We start from the raw sequence: 20357 nt of genomic DNA on the forward strand, positions 1-20357 counted from the left end.
AAACTCTCAGTCAGCCCTCCTGATGCTAAAAAGATTTGCAATAATATTACACACTAGCCTACTACAAGAACTGTCACTGTAGGTATACATTTTATTTAGAAGCTATAAGTAAAATATGTGTTCAAATATGTTATCAAGAGCATTTTACACATGTGGATACATTTTAAAGAAGCATATCGCTGGACACCCTTTTTAATGGAGTAGCTACAGCTTGTGCTTTTACATCTGCTTTAATAAGATTATAGACAATGCATGATGGTGTAAAGTGTAGGCCTAGTTGTTCAGCAGTCACTTAACAAACCCAGGATTGTCCCTCATATTCCCGCCTTTACAGATTTCCTGCCTCTGGTTTTGTAGAGCAAGAAAGGAACAATGAAAAAAACTCCTCATTCTTCCTGTGCTCTTCCTGTCAGTGTGTGTGTCTCAGTCTGTATCTGACTTAGACAAGTGATTTCCAGGAGCATTTAGAGCTGTTTTACAGTAGTTCACTTATGATTTTTTCCCCCCACATCCAAGTTTTATCAGTTTAAATTCACACCATCCTCCCAGGACAAAATCTTTATGGGTTGGCCCCCTCTCCTGGGACCAAAAAGTAAGCTACACAGCAAGAGTAGTTAGTGGGTCCCATCACAGGGCTCAGGCAATCTCGCTTCTGTATAAAAATAGACAAGCTAGCCTATTACATACAATCAACCTAATTCCTGCCTACTCGTCTTCTAACCTCTTACAAAGAAATGAGGGCTGTCTGAGACGCAAATGAAGGATTCTCAACAAATACAAATTAAAAGTATGCAGTAACTTTCCATTTATAGATTATTTTGGTGTCCATTCACACTAGTTCAGCATGAACTGACCTGGAAACACTAAAAAATCATTCATAATCGATTAGTACTCACAGTACATTTTCAAAGCACACGGAAATCGCAGCGGGGTATTTTCACCATCTTTTGAGAGAGACACCATAACAAATCTGTTCAGCTTTCTGAAAATTCAAGTAGCCTACCGGTAAACATGAAAATCCCACCTGGCAATGTAGTGCAACATTACTTTGTAACACCACAGCTTATACAATATTTAATATCACTAGACAGAAATGAATGGGATAATGTGGGATAGTCGAATAAAAAGTGACAATTCTGCCATTATTTACTAACCCAAACAGTGTTGGTCACCATTGACTTCTATTGTATGTAAAAACAAAAACAAAAAGGAAAAAACAAACAAACACAGATTTCCATTTCTCAAAATATTTTAATGTTTTAATATATTCAAATATTTTAAACTAGCCTACTTTAATGTTCCACAGAAGAAGAAAAAAAGTCAAACCCGTTTGGAACGACATGAGGCTGAGTAAATGATGCCAGGAATTTCTTTTTTGGTGAATTATACATTTAACATATATATTTTGACTAGAAACAACTGTACAAGGTCATTGTGTAAATGTGTGTACAAGAGCTTGTGTACAGAGGGAATCCGCTAAGGCAATAACAGACAGGATGTTGGAGTAAATGCAGAGCAGCAGGCAGTCTTGGAGTTAGAGCAGCATGTACTGTGGAAAATAGTCAAGATTACTTTCCATTACACAGGGAGTTCAGCTGACCCTAATGGCCTTTCAGTCCTAAACATCTATCATAGTCTTTAAAGGGAAGTAAAAGGTGAAATGTGTCATTTCCTCATGTTGAAATCCTGCTACAGGTGAGCAAACAGGTTCATTCCACTGCCAAATGTGAACACTGTGGAGCTTTCCAAACATTACTAAAGCAATACTGCCTCAACCAATGGTGGGACTTGGAGGCGGGGCTATTCGTTTATCTGTCCAATGGCAGTTAGGAGGAGAGTTTAAGTAATGTTGGTGGGTGTGGCAAGCAGGGCGGGGCCGAGAGCCGTGGGAACTTGCACTGTCGTCAATCGCGACCGGTGTGGCGCTCAGGTGATGCTCAATAGCACTTGTGCCAACGGCCTTGCTCCGTTCCCACGGCTCTAGGCCCCGCTCTGCTTGCTAGAGGGGGTTATTCCAGAAAGCAGGTTATGTCACATACCCGGGTAAGTTTACAGATAAGTAAACATAACCTCAACTCTAAGGTAACTTTCAGGGTTAGTTTACTCCAGAGGTATTCAATACATGCATGCCTAATTGATGAGGCTTCAGTTGGCATGACAGCTTTCACACAATATTACATATATTAAATAATATATTTGTTTAATTATATCATAAAGCAATGCTTATTATGAACTTTATTCTCTATTTTATTTTATTACTCTAATTTTACTGTTTTATTCTCATCTCACACATCATGGATCTGCATTCAAAAGGTTTTCTATTTAATGTAATTATATAATATAAAAATATAAAAAATACATATACATATAAAAATACATATGGGACAAAATTTGCAATATTATCTTTGCAAGCACTGTTTTTTGTTAAATCAGTCTTTCTTTTTAAATTCATAAATTTAGCATCAATTAAACAACATAATTCTTGTTTACAGAAACAAAAATACGTAACAAAAGGATGTGAACAGCTACGAATAGACGTCACATGCCTACGGTAATTACGACATGGCGTGAACGCAGCATAAAGCGTGCTTCTTCTTAGCATCCATTTCCTTGGTGACTTTGATACATTTATTTGTGATTTCCTTGGTGAACATACTTTGATTTGACTGAACTTACTCCTGGACAAGGTTTTAGAACCGATAACTGAATAAAAAAAGGTGAGGGTTAATCAATCGAGAGGTCTGGGTTTATATGACAATAAATGTACCCTTCTTTCTGGAATACTCCCCAGAAGCTCACTTCACCTTCATTAAAATAATATAATACAGTAGTGTGGTTATACATTTAGTTTATTTTTCACCTCTCGAGAACCTCTACGCAAATGGACGTGCTTCAGATATCATGTATCGCCCTTTTTTTTAAAAAAGGTTCTCCAAAGGGTTCTACCAGAGTCTTGAAAACATGTTTGGCATGACCTGGTTGAAAAGCATGTGTAGGAATTTCACCAAAGCATGACAAGGGTTGTATGCACTGGGCTTTGCTTCAGGCTTTCTACCCTATCCCTACTCTCTTCTTCCTTGTCCTCTTCTTTTTTCTCACTTGTCTTCAGATTTGCTCGGCTCTTCCTCCACTTCCACCCCCTCTGGAGGACCGACCTCCACGGAGAGGATCTCCTCTCCCTCAATGCGGGGAGTCATGCGGATGATCATGGTGCTGTCAGTGGTCTCTGAGACCATGTCATCATCATCTGGCACGCGAGGCCGGGGAACGGGCGAACGTCGGTGCATTGGGGAGGGAGGGGGCACTGGACCTGTGGAGGTCATGCCCGAGCCAGAAGTGGACGGCTGAGAGGGAAAGAGAGGATAGACAAAATAAGTGAGAGCCACGACTGGTCAAATATCAACAAACTGGGCTGTACCAATAATCTATTTTTGTAATGACAGTAGATTTAAATTCAAAATATATTAGATTAAATATTCAAAATGGCTTTTTAGAGCCAGGGGTGGAGGGTTATGGGAAACAAAGATGACTAAGGACGTTTCCGGCTTCTGTAAACAAAAGCTTGATTCATTGCGTTACAAAATTGTTGCTTTCTCTGTGCTGCTGCAAGGGGGCGCTATAGCGTGCATTAGCATAAAACATCTTCTTCTACAGTAGGGTAACCAGACTTTCCCATTTTTCCTGGGGACAGTACTGGCAGGCATCCGAAATCACATACTTCCCTGCTATAGTAGGCGAAAAAAAAAGTATGTTACAAAAGAAATATGTCTGAAATCAGAGTACTTTTAAAAGAGTCTAGGCAAAAAGTACCCAGATGCCCTACTTCTTCCGGTGAGATTCTGAAGTGTGCATATGATGGACACTTTACTATCCCATGAGGCCAAGGGACAGGATTTGTGAATCCACTGACCCTGGTAGGTCACATGATAAGGGCAACATTGTGAATGTAGTACGTCCAGATTACATTCATACTACACACATTCATACTATATAGAGCGTACTTTTTAGCGACCGTGAAGTAATTACTTCTTGAAAATAAGTACCTAATCAAGAGAGTATGCGATTTCGGACACAGCCCTGGTTTTTGGCGTCCTGCCCCAGACTAGAGTTTCCACGGAAATGTGCCCATTTTATAGCACGTTCAAAACAACACAAAAACGGTGCAAAAAAGCATGATTTCCAGATTTTTATTTTTTACACAACAGATGGGGCTGCAATCTACATTGATGAAGAACTTAACCTTGAAGAGAGCCGAGCACTTTTATTATCAACTGTAAAAAGCCACCGTTATTGGTTTCAAGGAAGTTATACATGCTACATAACTAATCATGTTAAATTAAGTGCCTGAAAAAGGGTGCAGGATTGTTTTAATTTGCACACAATTTTAAACGTTCTTCAAAGTTCAGCCGTCACATGTAAAAATTACATGTAGTATTTTTCCCACACACACATCTTAACTATAACACGTGGGTGAAAGATATGAAAAATACTACCAAAAATAATCAACTAAACAACACATGCAACAATTAAATGACCAGAAAGCACATACTTTGTGTTAAAAATGTCCCTAAAGTCAAAGGGAATAGCCTCGTGGGAAGAGCACCGACATGTTGCACGATTGTGCTTTGGGCCACTTCGATTCCTGTCAATTATCTCATCTCAATTAAGGCAAAAATAAATCTATAAAAAGCCCTAAAATTCAAAATAATAATCCTAATTAAGAAGAGAAAAATATCAATTTCCAAAAGCACAAACAAAAAATATGTAAAAAATTGATTACTGTATACAGTTTATTCATTTTGTGAAAATGTATATATTTTTTTGAAAATGTAAAAAAGGTTTTTGTAAAGACGCTTCAGGCTTGATATAAATGGCCTCCAGACACTTGAGGACCAATGACGTTTGATGTTGTTGATGTATCACAATGCATCTGCGGCCCTGATTACACCTGGTATTAGGAAGCGCTTTGGTCGATCGGATCACAAGTGGACGATGCTAAATACAGTTGTAAATGGGGTCCAAAACATTTTGAGCTTGTCCACTTTCGACCACTTCCAGAGGTAGTGGAAAACGCTTTTGACCAGATTGCTTTCATAGTGTAGATGCTCATGTGATCGAATGCGTTTGAACAGCCGCAAAATACCACCAACTCTCCGTCTACTGAACTAATGCGCGATAGCCAGACAGGATTTAAACTTTGTCGGCTGGAGACCCAAGTTTGGTTTGAAGACGAAAAACATACAAAGCACAATGTTCTCTCACCACTCCTGATTTCTAACACACACTCACAGTGCTCAGCGTGGTCTTGTGGCTATCACAGCAGAAACGAAAGCTGCTGCTTTTCATGTTTTTCCGTATTCTACGGACATGCTTAATATGTAAATTGCACAAGCTTCTTTCTGAAACCCCCCCCCCCCCCCATACATTTACCTGCCCATAGACCCTCCCCTTAAAGGGATAGTTCACTTTGAAATTAAATTTTGGTATGTTTTAGCTTACCTCAAGGGCATCCAAGATGTAGGTGTCTTTGTCTCCGCAGTAGTTTCAATTTTGATATTTTTAGGTCAAACCGTTCTTGTCTGACAGTCATATCATGCAGGTCTATGGTCACTGTCTCAAAGAGCATGCACAGAGTCCAAATTAAAACAATTCCCCATCGTCCAAATTAAACAATTCCCCATCGTAAGTGCACATTGATGGCCTAAGACACGAAACGAACAGTATTTATATCGTTTTTACCTCTTATACACAACCACGTCCAAGTGATCTGAGGGCGCGGGCGCTTCCTTCTGTGTGATGTGTACGCAGACTGGTGCATAGATATATATACACTAGATTTCGCATTAAAGACAATGTTCCAATAAACTGCCGTAGCCAAGGCGACATCTAGTGTATACATCTATGCACCAGTCTGCGCATACGTCACACACCAGGATGCGCTCGCGCCCTCAGATCATTTGGACGTGGTTGTGTACAAGAGGTAAAAACGATATAAATACCGTTCGTTTTCTCACACAAACCGCTCGTTTCGTGTCTTAGGCCATCAATGTGTACTTACGATGGGGAATAGTTTCATTTGGACGATGGGGAATTGTTTAATTTGAACTTCTCTGTGCATGCTCTTTGAGACAGTGACCATAGACCTGCATGATATGACTGTCAGACAAGAACGGTTTGACCTAAAAATATCAAAATTGAAACTACTGCGGAAAAAAAAGACACCTACATCTTGGATGCCCTTGAGGTAAGCTAAAACATACCAACATTTAATTTCAAAGTGAACTATCCCTTTAAATAAACCAGGACAGAAGTGGTTGAAAGTGGACAAAAGAGACGGATTAGGACACTAGGTGTAAATGGAAATGTGTCTCCCTCGTCTACTTGTGAGCCGATCGACCAAAACACATCTTAATACCAGGAGTAAACAGGGTCTAAATGCACCATATTTGATTTTAGGTTTATGGTGAAGGACAATTTTTGTAGTTATTAGCGATCAGCTGTTGTCTGGCTTCAGAGTATGTTTTTGGTCTAAAGCATCTAACGAGAGGGTGTAAATACCTCTAGAGTTGCTCCCTTATACGACTCCTTGAGCTTGGCAAACGTTTGTCCTTTGGCAAGCTCCAGGGCAGCCTTGTAGAGTTTGGGTGTCTCTGGGCGCTGAGTGATGACCTCACCCGTCTCTTTAACCTTCTCCTCTGCAGGCTTCTTATCTTTGGTCAACATTTTCCTATGGAAGGAGACAAACTCATTAGGATGGCCAGACGTTGAGTTGTAAACTAGCATGTGCATCGCTGAGACTGTAACAGGAAGTGAAGCTGCATAGGGTTTGACGATCTCAAGCACTTACATAACATCATTCAACACACATGCACAGTAAATTGGTCCCACGGGTGAACATATCATGTGACTCAACGGATCATGCTTTTTCATTATCTCAATAACCTCCAAACTAACAAAATCAAACACTAATTCCTCCTTCCATTAAAGAGAAATGAGGGTAGGAGAAGGACGCAGAGAGAAAGAGAAGCAGTATGAGGAGAAAAACAGACGATGTTTAGCAAACATGGCACTAGGAGATCTGTGAGTGTGATAGAGGTGTTCATGGCTCAGACCACTGCGCTGGATGAAGTGTGTGTGTGTGTGTGTAAGGATTGCTGGGGCTCTTGGTTGAGGTTTGAGCTCTGATCCCCTCACTTGGCCTTCTTGCGCAGTAGCTTCTGGGACTCGGGATAGTGTACTAAGATGTCTGCCAGGTCCTTCTTATCCAAGATGAAGAGGTTAGCAAAACCATGGGCCTTTACGTTAGCGGTTCGTCGGTTCCCACCACCGCCCGCCAGCAAACTGATGGAGTGGACACACACAAAAAACAGTCTGCTTGGCTTTTCACACATAACATATTGTTACACTGCGTGGCTCCATTATAGGGCTGGGTATTGATACAGATTTTATGATTTGATTACCAATCACAAGCTCTTGATTTGTTTGCATTCGGATTTCGATTTAATTCAACATCTATTCATTCAAATCTAATGTAAAGTTGTAAACTGTACAGGGAACACTTTCAGTTGGTACATTACTATAATATAAAAGGTTAAAGGGATAGTTCACCCAAAAATTTAAATTCTGTCAATAATTTCTCACCCTCATGTCGTTCCAAACCCGAGACTTTCGTTCATCTTCAGAACACAAATGAAGATATTTTTTTATGAAATCTGAAGGCGTTCTGTCCCTCCGTTGACAGCTACACAACTGACACTTTGACGCTTCAAAAAGTTCATAAAGAGATTGTAAAACTAATCCATATGAATTGAGCGGTTTAGTCAAAATTTTCTGAAGAGACTCGATCACTTTATATGATGAACAGATTTAATTCAGGCTTTTATTCAAATTTAAAGTTTGATCAGCGAACATAAACAGAAGCTCAACCGAACCTGCATGACGCACGAGAACAAACCTTATTGGTTCTTGCAGAAGCTCAAACGTGATGCGCAACATGAGAATGAACCTCATTGGTTCTTGCAGAAGCTCAAAGGTAAAGCTCATTGGTTCGAACATGCTTGAACTTTCGTTTACCATGACTGAGGTGTGAGTTGATGAATGTTTATATGTGAAAAAATGCCTAAATTCAATCTGTTCAATATATAAAGCAATTAAGACAATTTGGACTAAACTGCTCAATTCATATGGATTAGTTTTACAATCTCTTTATGAACTTTTCAGTTGTGTAGCTGTCAACAGAGGGACAGAAAGCTCTCAGATTTCATCAAAAATATCTTCATTTGTGTTCTGAAGATGAATAAAAGTCTTACGGGTTTGGAACAACGTGATGATGAGTAATTAATGACAGAATTTCCATTGTTGGGGGAACTATCCCTTTAAAGTTAACAACAGAGTCAATTCAAATTCAACAAAATAACAAAATTCCACATTTTCACAGATTTTGTTGAATTTGTTGATAAAACAAATTCAATTGCTATTAATCTTTAGATATAATAATCCAACACAGCTGTAAACATTTAAATGACACATACGGCAGTTTCGGGTGAACTACCTTTAACATGGATGAGCAAATTGCATTGTAGAATATGATATTACACATATGATTTTAATCAGTCGGCAAAAATATAAACTGACCTGATCGGTGCAATTTAAGTTCTGCCCAAACTGTCTCACAAGAGGTGTAAATGGTCTCCAATAATGATCATTACTCACCTAATTTCCCCGAACACAGAGCCAGCTCTCAGAGTCACAAACACCGTGGTCCCATCGGGCCCTCCAACCACCTGCACTTCTCCAGCTTTGATGATGTACATCTCTCGACCGATCTCACCCTGACCAGCAGAGCCGAGCGGGACAAGAGTCAGTTCAAAACGCTGACAGATAAAAGGCTCTTTCATGGTGACTGTTTGATGTGACCTTTACTAAGACAACCTTCAAATATACTGGCATATACTGAGATTATTTAGGTTTTAAAATGTTTTTGCAGGCCAGTAGCAAAGCACATATACAGCACAGTAAATTATATTTTTTTAAAAGTGCCGTATTGCTTACTTTTTCACAAACATAATCTCCAGGAAGGTACACCACAGATTTCAGCCTGTTGAGCATGTCAAATATCATCTGTCTGTCACATCCCTGGAATGAACAGGAATCGAAGACTTTAATATTAACAACAGCTTTCACAACCCGTTCAATGAGAAACAAAATGAGTTAGTCCATTGGGAACTGATTGGATGGTGAGAAGTGATCTCTAGATGACAGATGTTTGGAGAGGAGGAGTTTCAGAGGTGGAGCAAGTTATTACATTTAAGAAAAAAAATCACAAAGATAGACAATTTTTAATGGTAAAATGTGTACAAGGACAGACCTGGAGTGTCCCAGCTAACAGGGTACATTCTCAGAACTATAAGGTTATGAACAAACGCTCTTCTAGTAACGTTAATAGAACATTTGTTTAGAGTTATATGGCATTTAATAATGTGCTCAAAATTTTAGCTCAAATACATATATATATTTTTTTCTTTTTTTCTTCGAAATGGCTTTAGTTGGATGTTCGTCTTACATATAAATGTTCCTACTTTTTTCAGAATGTTCTGAGAGCATTCAAAAGTGTCATTCCTATAATATTTGCAAAATTATGGAACTGAATATTCCCTTAAAGGTGCTATGTGGAGTTTTTCTACTAAAATTAATACATTTTTTATTGCCTGTGTGTGAAGGGATTGTAATCTCACAATAAAATGATCCACTTGGCGGGTTTTGCTATTACCTCTGAAAGCAAGTATTCCTATTTCTATGTGAAGGCTCCGGGTCGGATTTGCCGCGAAATGCACGCTCCCGAGCCTCTCACCTCGTCTACTGACTTTGCACTCAACAGCGACGACACTGCAACTTTATGACATGGAGTCTGCTAATACTAAGAAACGACCAGCACAACACAGACTCCAACACTAAACCCACATAATAATAAAAGAAGCACAAGCACATGTATTGGTTGCAATCTGAAACATCACCGCTAGATGCCGCTGAAAACTCCACATAGCCCCTTTAATATTCCCACATTGAAGAAAAGCGTTTTTGAAACATTTACCAGTCTGGGCATTTTGAACGTTCAGAAAACATTCAGAAATAACATTTTCAGAACTTAATGCGAACGTTGACAAAATGTTCCTAGAACATATATTGTTAGCTTGTGTGTATTAAGAAAGTAAACAGTAGAGGTGTAACCACTGATCCATATACATTAATATAGATCAGTGGGTTTAACAATATGTAGATATGGAGCGTTGCAGCAATCAAATGACTAACGATATGATAAATCGATGCAATGCATTAAAAATCAATATATATAGTAATTTATTTTAAAATTATTTTTCGATATTATTTTATATAATTAAAAAAACAATAGTGTATTTTTTGTTGTGGATGTCCCAATTTGGATACAGAATTTAATTAAATGTTCATGTTATTTTGGATGCATTTGTGAGTTCATTAAATTTGTAACCAGTTGTTTAAAATAGGCACATACTATTGTAATACTGATCGCAGACGCAGGCCCCTGAATATAATCGAATCGTATTAAAGCATGTTTTGATTAAATATTGTATGGCTGGCTAAGAGAATCAATGTCAGATTGTATTGAGATGAAACACCTGATTTGGACCCTGCTTGAAAATCCAGCTAAAATCTGGTACATTTGTATTTAGTTCATTTATGGTCATTAGCTGCAGTACATACAGTAGTTGGTCAGCTGGACAACCAGTCGGTGTAGCTTGTTTCAACCTAGTAGTCATCTTGGTCAAGAGCTAGTAGACCACTATGGATCAGCAACAAACCAGCTTGACCACTTTAAACTGGAATTATCTGTTTTTCTAGCGGTACTAAATCAGACTTTGTCATTCTCTGTGTGTGTGTTCATGAAAGAAAGATTAGAGTGAATGAGGTAATAGATACTCACCTGAAAGAGCGCCACTTTACTGACAATGGTGTAGTTTACGTCAGCTGCGATGTCCAGACGCATCTTATCTGGAAGCTGTACAAGTAACTCCTGTTCATCTGAAGACAAACGGATCATAAAACACAGCCAAGACATACTTGACACATGTAAAGGTCTAGTGCAATCGGATTCTGCTTACCCAGCATGCCTTGCGACTTCCAGGTGTAGTCGTACCAGGTCTTCACTCGGTTCTGGACCTTGCGGGGGATCTTGTAGCAGCTCATGTATTTGACGGTGCTGTCCACACAGTGTCTGTAGTACGCCTCTCCCGCAGTGGCGGCTCCAACTACATCTCTCATCTATGAATACACACACAACACAGAGGGAAAACATTACACTGCATGGAGCTTTACGAGTTGATCTTTTTTAAAGTGGCATACGTTTTTAAAGTTTTCTGTTGATGATATGAAAAACAGCCATAGAAGGTGAATTTCACAAAAACTGTCTATATGTATTTCAGCTTTAAAAAAAGGGCAAAAATAAGAAATTACAATTTGCATGAAGAGAAATAATAGTTAGTCCAGTAATATATATCTGGTCAAATATTACTGGACGATTTTTTCTCTCCTTAGATACAGTGTATAGTTATTTTAGTATCACTGAGATGCTATTACAGTTATTTTCTTCATATTTTTAATTATTTTTTTGTATTTATATTCACGGTTTTCATTTTAGTTGTATTAAGTTTTATACATTTTGTTGTATGTTTCTGTCATTTTAATTAGTTTTTTGTAATACTTATATAGTTTTTATTAATTTTTATTTCAGTTTTAGATATTTTAGTACATCAGTTTAACTAAATGAAAATGAGAAATGCTGCCTTGGCAACTGTCTGAAATGTAATATTAATGGTTTTATTTCAGTTTTTTATGGTTTTTATGGTTTTATGGTATGTTTTAGTTTTAGGTGACTATAATAACACTGATTAGATAATACAATAATCTACAATCGTACAGGAAGTGTAAATTGCATAAAAATGCATTTATTGAGATTTTTTTTTAAGATTTGTGAAAATAATGAAAATATTTTGACTTCATGGTCTTAAAACCAGTCTTATATACTTTATGCAGAATAAAAAAAAATGTTTTTTGTTCTTTCTTTTTACTTTAGAGTGAAATATTGTCACGTATGCTCTTTTTTGTTTAGTTTCTTTTGTTCCAGTTTTCCGTAGTTCTCTGTTAATCTCATTGGTCCTTGACTAGTTAACTCCTGTTGTCTTTCAGTCAATCATCCTCTGTGTATTTAAGCCCTCCGTTTCCAGCTATCTCCTGAGTTTTTTTGGTTGTGGATTTATTGATTTATTGATAAAAGACTTTCTCTACTACTCGTGAGCATCTTTACAGCCGCTGTGACAAATATGACGTGTTTTTGACAACAAGTGAGATTCAGCCAGAAGTTCTGTCATGTATGTCCCCCACCTGACCGATCATGATGGAGAAAGCAAAGACTCCCACGAAGTAGTTGACCAGTTGGAAGACGATTTCAAAGACAGTGGTGGGATCAGGCAAACCTCCGATGGTGATCAGAGTCTTCACAGCAAAGTAGTAGCAGCGAATATAACTGTGGGACACAAACACACTCGTTATTCCACATTATCTACACTGTGCACAACACACCGCTCAGTAAAGCATTGAGATAGATAAGGTCACCTGTTTCCTTTGCCATTATAGACCCATTTAGTAGAACCCAGTCCTTCATAGTCAGATCCCCAATAGAAAATGCAGGCATTACAGTGCAGAGAGTACAGCAGGTACGCACTCGTACGGATCACCCTGGAATCACACAACAGTGAGTAATAAAATCTTCATTATTTGGGTGAACTGTCCCTTTAAAAGGTATTCGCTTTGCGTTCTGGTGACCTCTAGCTGTGGCCTCTGGTCTTACCTGTAAATGTACGCTTTGCTCATCACAGCCTCCAGACGATCATTAAACTCAAAGAATGCATTGTACTGCAGAATGGACACAGAATAAGTGTGAGTGTAGGGATATTTGTGTGTGACAGTGGGAAGAGATTAGGGACGGCATGTTTTTTTATACCTTTAGAAGTCGAGGAAACCGCAAGAGTGATTTGACACCTGTGAAGACGTACAGGACATCCAGTGGAAAGAGACTGATCACATCCATCTGAAACATCCAGCATGCACTGAAGGTTAGGATGCTGTTTTAATAACACACTGAAGTTATTTGTTCAGTGTCAATGCGTAGATTTAGTAGAAAATAAAGAGTTTTACCTTAAATCGCTCTGTTTGCATGTAGTTCTCTCTCATGTCTTTTTTGTCACACTTAGAAAGACAAAACATAAAACAGGCAAACATCAACAGAGTAAAAGAAACAGTGGTCTATGAATGTCATTGCAAAATATTAAACCTAGTGACGTTTATTAAAAAAAAAAAACAGAGCAAGCACAATTTCAAGCAAAACAAAATCACAAAAAGAAATTAGTTAGGTTGAAATCATTAAACTATGGAAGCTTCCGCCACTGAATAAAATAAAGACGATCATTTCTTGCAATTGTGAGTTTATATCTCGCAATACTGACTATTTCCTCAGAATTTTGAGTTTATATCCAGCAATTCTGACTTTATTTCTCAGAATTGTGAGCTATAACGTGCAATTGCATGTAACATCTGAGAAAAAAAACCCCCCTCACGATTCTGACTTTTATATCGTATAATTCTGACTTTATTTCTCAGAATTCGCCAGAGGTTCCCTCAAGATTTTCCTATGGGTTTTAATAATGCTTTTATTTTATTTTTTTATGAATAAAATACGGTCAGTGGTATTTAGGGATTTAGGGCCTTCAGTATTCAGTTGTAAGAAGTTTCGACCCATCCACACTTTGAGATCTAGTAGACAAGAAGTGATGGAAGGGGAAGGGAAATCAGTATTAGGCTGAACGATAGATAGATTTGTGTATCATCAGAGTAACCATGGAAATTAAGACCATGACGCTGGATGATCTGACCAAGAGGAAGCATTTAGATTAGAAATAGAAGTGGTAATAGAAGTGGACCAAGAACGGATCCTTGAGGTGCACCACAGATTTTTTTTTTTTAATTTTTAAGCAAAACACTTAAACACTTTTTTTTTATATAACTTTAAAATGGTATAACTTGAAATTGCAGTTTATATACAGTAATTTTTTCCCCAGATATTCAGATGTAAGGTTTAAACTCACAATTGCAAGCTATAAAGTTTGAATTGCGAGATAAAAACTTGCAACTCTGAGAACATTTTTAAGAATTGTGAGATATATTGTAAACTCGCAATTGCGAGGAAAAAAAAGGCAGAACTGTGAGATAAAAGTCGCAATAACCTTTTTTCTTTTTCTTTTATTTCTTTCATATAAAATAATAGATATGGTGTTTAAAACTTTTGCTCACCACAATGTCCCCTCCTCTCACAAACTGCAGTCTGGGCTGAAAGACCACGATGTCAAGAATGTAAATGGCGTCACAGAGGTAGTCCATCAGCAGCCACCAGTGAATGTTCTCAGAGGTCTGATACGGGAAAGTGCAGCGCACAGGGATCAGCCAAACATTCCAGTTCCACGCAAACGTCACAAAGAACAGCCACACCACGTAGATCAAATCTGTGAAAGAATCAATCAGCATAGTTGCATCTTCAGTATGTCGTTTTAAAGGTACACTATGTAGGAATTTCTTCCATCTAGCGGTGAAATTGTGTTTTGCATTCAAACTAATAGTGCTCCCTAGCGCGTGTTGCAACTATGGTAGCCGTTATGTACCAAGAAGCAATGACAACATGTCTTCCAATAAGCACTTCATCGAGTTTTCTTTCGGGTGATGAGGATCGTTATTTCAAACAAACTGCAACTTGACACAACGAACAAACGAATGTTACAGTATGTACAGCATAAGTATGATCCTGCATTATGAAGTACTGTGCAGTGTAGCCGGGACAGTGACAAGCGCCTCTCACTGATCTCCTTGTCCGTCTCAGCTGGTTTCAGTCACGTGACGTTGGCTCTGAACGAAAACGTTTTGTGGAAAGCGTTGAGGTAGGCTAGTGCTTTTTGTCCCTCTCTGCTATTATAGTTTTTAAAAATGGCGGAACGACATGGAAGCCTCTTTGGATTTACCCGTCCCATGTAAATAAATATAATAAATTCTTCGCTTACGAGGATAAGTCAGATAATTGGCAGAGGTAATTTTACGCCAATGAGGACATATTTATGAATAAAGACATTGATTTTAGCTAATAAAATACTACACAGTGTACCTTTAAAGAGGTCGTATCATACAGTAACTGTTTCTAATATTTTTTTTATTAAGCCCACTTAATAATTAATATCCCTTGAGGAAGAAAGTGTGCTTCATTTTTAATATTCAATGTGAAATACTTGAAATACATGTACTTGCAGATAATATAGTATTATTGAAATAAAAGGAAACTTAAGAAGAGTACAGTTTTTTTTAATGTTTCACTTTTAAAACTGCACTTCAAATTAAAAGTTTTACTTATAAGTACATTTTAAATAATTATGTTTTAATCTTTGGTCATTTTGAAGAACACTTATTCTTAAATTATATATTAGTTTACCATAAATGCTTTTCAGTACATTCGGCAGTACACAATAACAATATTTTGAAGACAGTAGAAGTAATTATATGTAAGAAATTACAAATAAAGATGTACTTAAGCCCTGCTCAAGTTCAACTAACTGCACTTAATATAAATTTAAACTATAATATATTTTCATTTAAATGTAAAGAACATACAATTACTGTAAGTGTCCAAAAACATTACATCCAATTTACACAAATATTCTTTTGAAGTATATTATTTCCATAATAAGTAATATTTTTAAAAGTATGATAGTGTACCGGTACTTCTTTTTCACAGTGGATTAGTAGTGTTTGATTCTTTGTTTTTAATATACAAAAAAATAAATAATTCTCATGATATGACATGTAAATAAGGTAGTAGTGTATTGCTAAAATAATTATTATAACAATGGCCCATTGTGATCCATAGAGCTATCAGCTGGTTGTAGATCTCACCTGTGAAGGGATCAATGCTGGACGGGAAACGGTACTCCAGTATAACTCTCAGCCAATCAGGGATCTCGGGTATTTTCAACTGAGGAACTGGGAACTTGTATCCCATAAACTCATAGATTTGCACCTCCTCTTCAGCCTCCTCTTCAGCCTCCTCATCAGCCTCTTTCTTTTCCTCTGGAGGAGGGGGTGGAGGAGGAGGCGGGGCTTCGGCAGGCTTTTTGGCAGGAGCTAGGGTTCAAATATCAAAGGTGAAGGAAGTATCTATCTTTGGCCTTACATTACTGAACTAATACAGTAAAGTAAAGAGTCGACTCACATGCTGTAGGGCTGTCCTCATCAGAGTCGTCTGGATCAGTCAGTTTCTCTCTAACACGAACTGTTCGTCCCTTAAACAGCTTGACCAGCTCCTGCAGTCGCTCATTCACAACCATACTTGTTTGACTGGCCGCAGACATGGGCCGCTCAAGGCCTCTACAGGAAATGACAACATATTGGAGAAAGTCATGTCACATAGTTTTTTTGAGTCTAAGCAACGGATTTGAGACAGAAACCCCCGCACAAAAATCATATATTTGGCTTTAAGTTTTTAAAGACTCACTCGCCCACATTGAGTAGATTAGTCATGTTCGGATCCATTCGACTGTCTTCCTCTTCCTCACCAGGAGCCGTCGTCTCCTCTGTCAGATTTATTTCAGGGACAGTGCTGGTCATTGAGTCTGACTCCGGTGCGACAATGATTGTGGGAACGGTCATTTCTCCACTCTTCACTTCCTCTACCATCACTGCTGGCTTCACATGGCTGCTTTCTGAGAGCACACACAATGACATTTTAGCGTTGAAATCTTAAAAAAACATTATTTGTGCACGTGAAATGGAAATTTAGAGATGAACAAACTATGACCAGATACTCCAGAAAGAAACACATAAAATTATCTAAATAATCACAGCATTGAATCACTGAGTGGAACATTCACATTCTTTAAAATAGTAAACTGAATACAGAACAAACTATTTTTTTGCATCTGAATTTGCAGTTGACAGTTCTTTCTATATCTTTACATTTGCTCCTACGTTGAAAAATGTAAGAATGCATTAAAAAACTTTAGGGGCACAATGAAAATTTATCAAATAATATGTTTTTCCTTAATAAAGGGATATAAAGAGACATTTAAAAGCAAAATGACTTAATTTATTGTTATACAAAATATATTTATAGAATATTTAATAATTATATAAATATTTAGATGCCTGATTTAAACTATAGACAATATACAGTAGTGGCCAAAAGTTATGTTCACCTAGAAAAATTGACATTTTCACCCTTTATTAAAATTTTATTACAAAAATGTATTAAAGAGTTTGTAAGCATATTGAGGTTGTTCTTGGAGTCAATTGTTTTATTTGTTATAATGCAATGAAACATGCCAAATTATATGGACATAATTTTTGGGCAGGCTGGCATCCAAAGAAATGATGAACACATGCAAAAACAAGAGAGAACCAACAAACAAATTATTAATAACTGATTAAGTTCTAGTCAAAGTTTGCTTTTTCCTCTGAGCTTATAAATTTGTTTTTTGGATAGTAAAATAAAACTTGTAACTGTAGTTTGGTAAGTATTTTTCTCATATTTTGATGGCTTAATAAATATATATATATATATATATATATATATATATATATATATATATATATATATATATATATATATATATATGTACACACACACATTATTGTGTAAAAATATCTAAATATTAAATAAAGTGTTATATAATGTTTTTAGTCTTTTCTTCCTGTGACCGTGGGCTTGCCAGACAGAAGTTACAAGTTTATGCTCAATTATGTCAGATACAGTTTATTGTGTAAAATTACTATTTATAATAATAATAATAAAAAACTTTAAGCATATGTGGGACTTAAATCAGGACTCTTATTGTGAAATGTATATTCAAAAAGATAAGGGACCTTAAATTTCATAACACTGATACTTTTAGACTTTTTAAGGACTCTTGCATGGGGACTTTTTTATTCGCACATGTGCTCCGAAAAAACATTTTACAGCTTGGACACATCTATGCGAGTCACAAATGCGAGTGAAACGCTTGCGCTGTCGACACCTGATCTATAATATTTTGGTGCCTATATAGCATATACCCAGGGGCCCAACACAGTCAGAGTCTGAACACTGCCAATATAATCTAAGGTTTTTTTCACCCATTTTATTATCCACCAGGCAAAATGCAAGTAACAGCGCACGTCTCCTCAATTGGCTGCAAGATGTGAGGTAATATTCGATGTCAATCGCAAACAATAACAGTGGTAACAATAACATTATCAAAAATCACTGGCACAGAACAGACAGCACAGCGCTATCTAGCACAGTCAGTTCACCTGAGAGATTGTTGAAGGTTTGGTGTCTCTCTGTAACTGTAGGGCACTTCGAAACCGTGTCTATGGGTGTCAAGTATGGGATGATCTGGGTTTTAGGGCACTTTTGTACGGGATGACAGTGAGACTCATGGGTATTTTAAGAAGTAAATCCACTAGCTACAGATTCTAACTCAAAGACTACATGCTGCTGCGGAGGCGTTCTACATGGGCTTGAGGATGTTGAGGCGGTGGAGAACGTTCTGGAAGCACTGGTTGGCTTGTTTTGGAAGCTGGGATATCTCCTGGTACAGCAGCAGGAGATCAGAGGGCATCTTGGGCAAGGGAACATTATTGTTTTTCAGCAGATGGAAGTTGCTCAGACATGTGGAAGCATGCGGGATGCGAAGAAACCAGCTCTTTATGCCAGAACAGCTAGCGGGCACTGCAGATAGGTAGACCGGTTCAATTACTGGATGTTCATGTTATCTTTCATTGGTTATGTACAAACTGGATCTCAACAGATACAGTTCATTTGATTAGATCTGCAGGACTAAAGATTCATGAAATCAACAGGACTTGCTTTATCTATCTTATCATGTTTGTAGCTAGACCAATATGTTGGGTTTATACATGCTTGGATACAGTGTTGGGTAAGTTACACTAACTTAAAAGTTAGTGTAACTTAAATAAAAATTATTCACTAAAATAAAAGTTATTAATTAATAGTACTAATTACACTAATTAGATTATTGTACTAATCATGCTCTCTAAAAAGTATTGCTTTACTTATAACTTTCTAAATCCCATAACATTGACCAATTAAACAATACAAGAAATGAGATGAAACTGCCCTTTTAATTCTCTCAAATAAATAATATGAAAATAAATAAATTATTCTTGAACTAAGCAAAGTATTTAAAGGGAGAAGGTTACATTAAAAACATACATTTTATCAATAGATGTAAAATGTTGATGTTAAATCCACTATTGTTTCATATATAATTGTTCTATAGTCCAAACACTATTTAATGTAATTACATGATAAGTAACCGTAATTAAATTACAGAAAAATTAAGAGCAATCACTTAACTTTTTCAAGGGAAAATTAATTGAATAACTGCAATCAATTCCTTAGAAATGCATTACACACACTGTTTGTACACTGACCTCCACATCCTTCTTCAGGAGGTTCCTCTTCCTGTAGCAACAGAAGATTAATAAAAGCAAACATGCATAAGTCAGCAAAGAAAAATATGACCAAATCCACACGTCTAAATGTACAGTATATACAGCTGCCATTCAAAAGAAGCACAATGTTTCTAAAAGGTTGTATTTAATTGATTTAAAAAAATGCAGTAAATATTTATAACTGTAAAAATTACTTTTTCCAAAATATCTGTTAAAAGAATCCTCTACTTGCAGCAATGACAACTTGATTGCGCAATTGTGAGTTTACATTTCTGACATTCCTGCGAGTTTGCATTCCCGTAGCTCAAGCATGGCTCGATTCCCAGGAAATACTGTTCCTTGAATGCATTGATTCAATTTAAGTCTGCAAAATGCATTACATGTAAATGTTTTTTTTTTTTTTGCCATTGTATGTAAAAATTACATTAATTTCAAACAGTAAATTACCATATTTTCCAGAAAATAAGTTGCATAAGTAACTGGGTCAAAATGGCATAATTGAGAGAGAGGGAAAAAAAACCCAGATACATTGCATCTTGTGTATAAGTCACATTTATTATAATATTCAATAAAAATGTAAATGCTGGTAAATAAACCAAAACTTCCACAAACATCACTTACTCCACAACAAAACCTTTAAATTGAACGGTATTCAGACCAGGAATGAAAACACTTGCCAATTATTGCATTATAGAAATTGCTATGGAATATTAATCACAAAGAAAAACAAGGCTTATATTAAAGAGAGTATGGTAATGGCTGTTTTTGATCAATAAAAT

At 37.0% G+C, this 20357-nt stretch overlaps 1 protein-coding gene across 2 annotated transcripts in view; it reads right to left on the reverse strand.

Annotated features, from left to right (window-relative positions):
- Positions 1–1240: 1240 nt before the first annotated feature.
- The window catches only part of cngb1a (cyclic nucleotide gated channel subunit beta 1a), a 47709-nt gene continuing 28592 nt past the window's right edge, over positions 1241–20357 (reverse strand). For both annotated transcript variants that reach the window (XM_079620976.1, XM_079620977.1), the window contains 17 exons: positions 19558–19588; positions 16619–16826; positions 16337–16491; positions 16021–16248; positions 14380–14588; positions 13228–13278; positions 13034–13120; positions 12881–12945; positions 12646–12768; positions 12415–12556; positions 11136–11295; positions 10958–11055; positions 9052–9135; positions 8713–8831; positions 7195–7341; positions 6559–6727; positions 1241–3344 (listed from right to left, as the gene is read on the reverse strand). In XM_079620976.1, the coding sequence (XP_079477102.1) occupies positions 3096–3344; positions 6559–6727; positions 7195–7341; positions 8713–8831; positions 9052–9135; positions 10958–11055; positions 11136–11295; positions 12415–12556; positions 12646–12768; positions 12881–12945; positions 13034–13120; positions 13228–13278; positions 14380–14588; positions 16021–16248; positions 16337–16491; positions 16619–16826; positions 19558–19588 (2325 nt within the window). In that variant the 3' untranslated portion in view covers positions 1241–3095. The remainder of the gene's footprint in view (positions 3345–6558; positions 6728–7194; positions 7342–8712; positions 8832–9051; positions 9136–10957; positions 11056–11135; positions 11296–12414; positions 12557–12645; positions 12769–12880; positions 12946–13033; positions 13121–13227; positions 13279–14379; positions 14589–16020; positions 16249–16336; positions 16492–16618; positions 16827–19557; positions 19589–20357) is intronic.

Source organism: Phoxinus phoxinus (genome assembly GCF_949152265.1).
Source record: "Phoxinus phoxinus genome assembly, chromosome: 8".
Classification (NCBI taxonomy): Eukaryota; Metazoa; Chordata; class Actinopteri; order Cypriniformes; family Leuciscidae; genus Phoxinus; species Phoxinus phoxinus.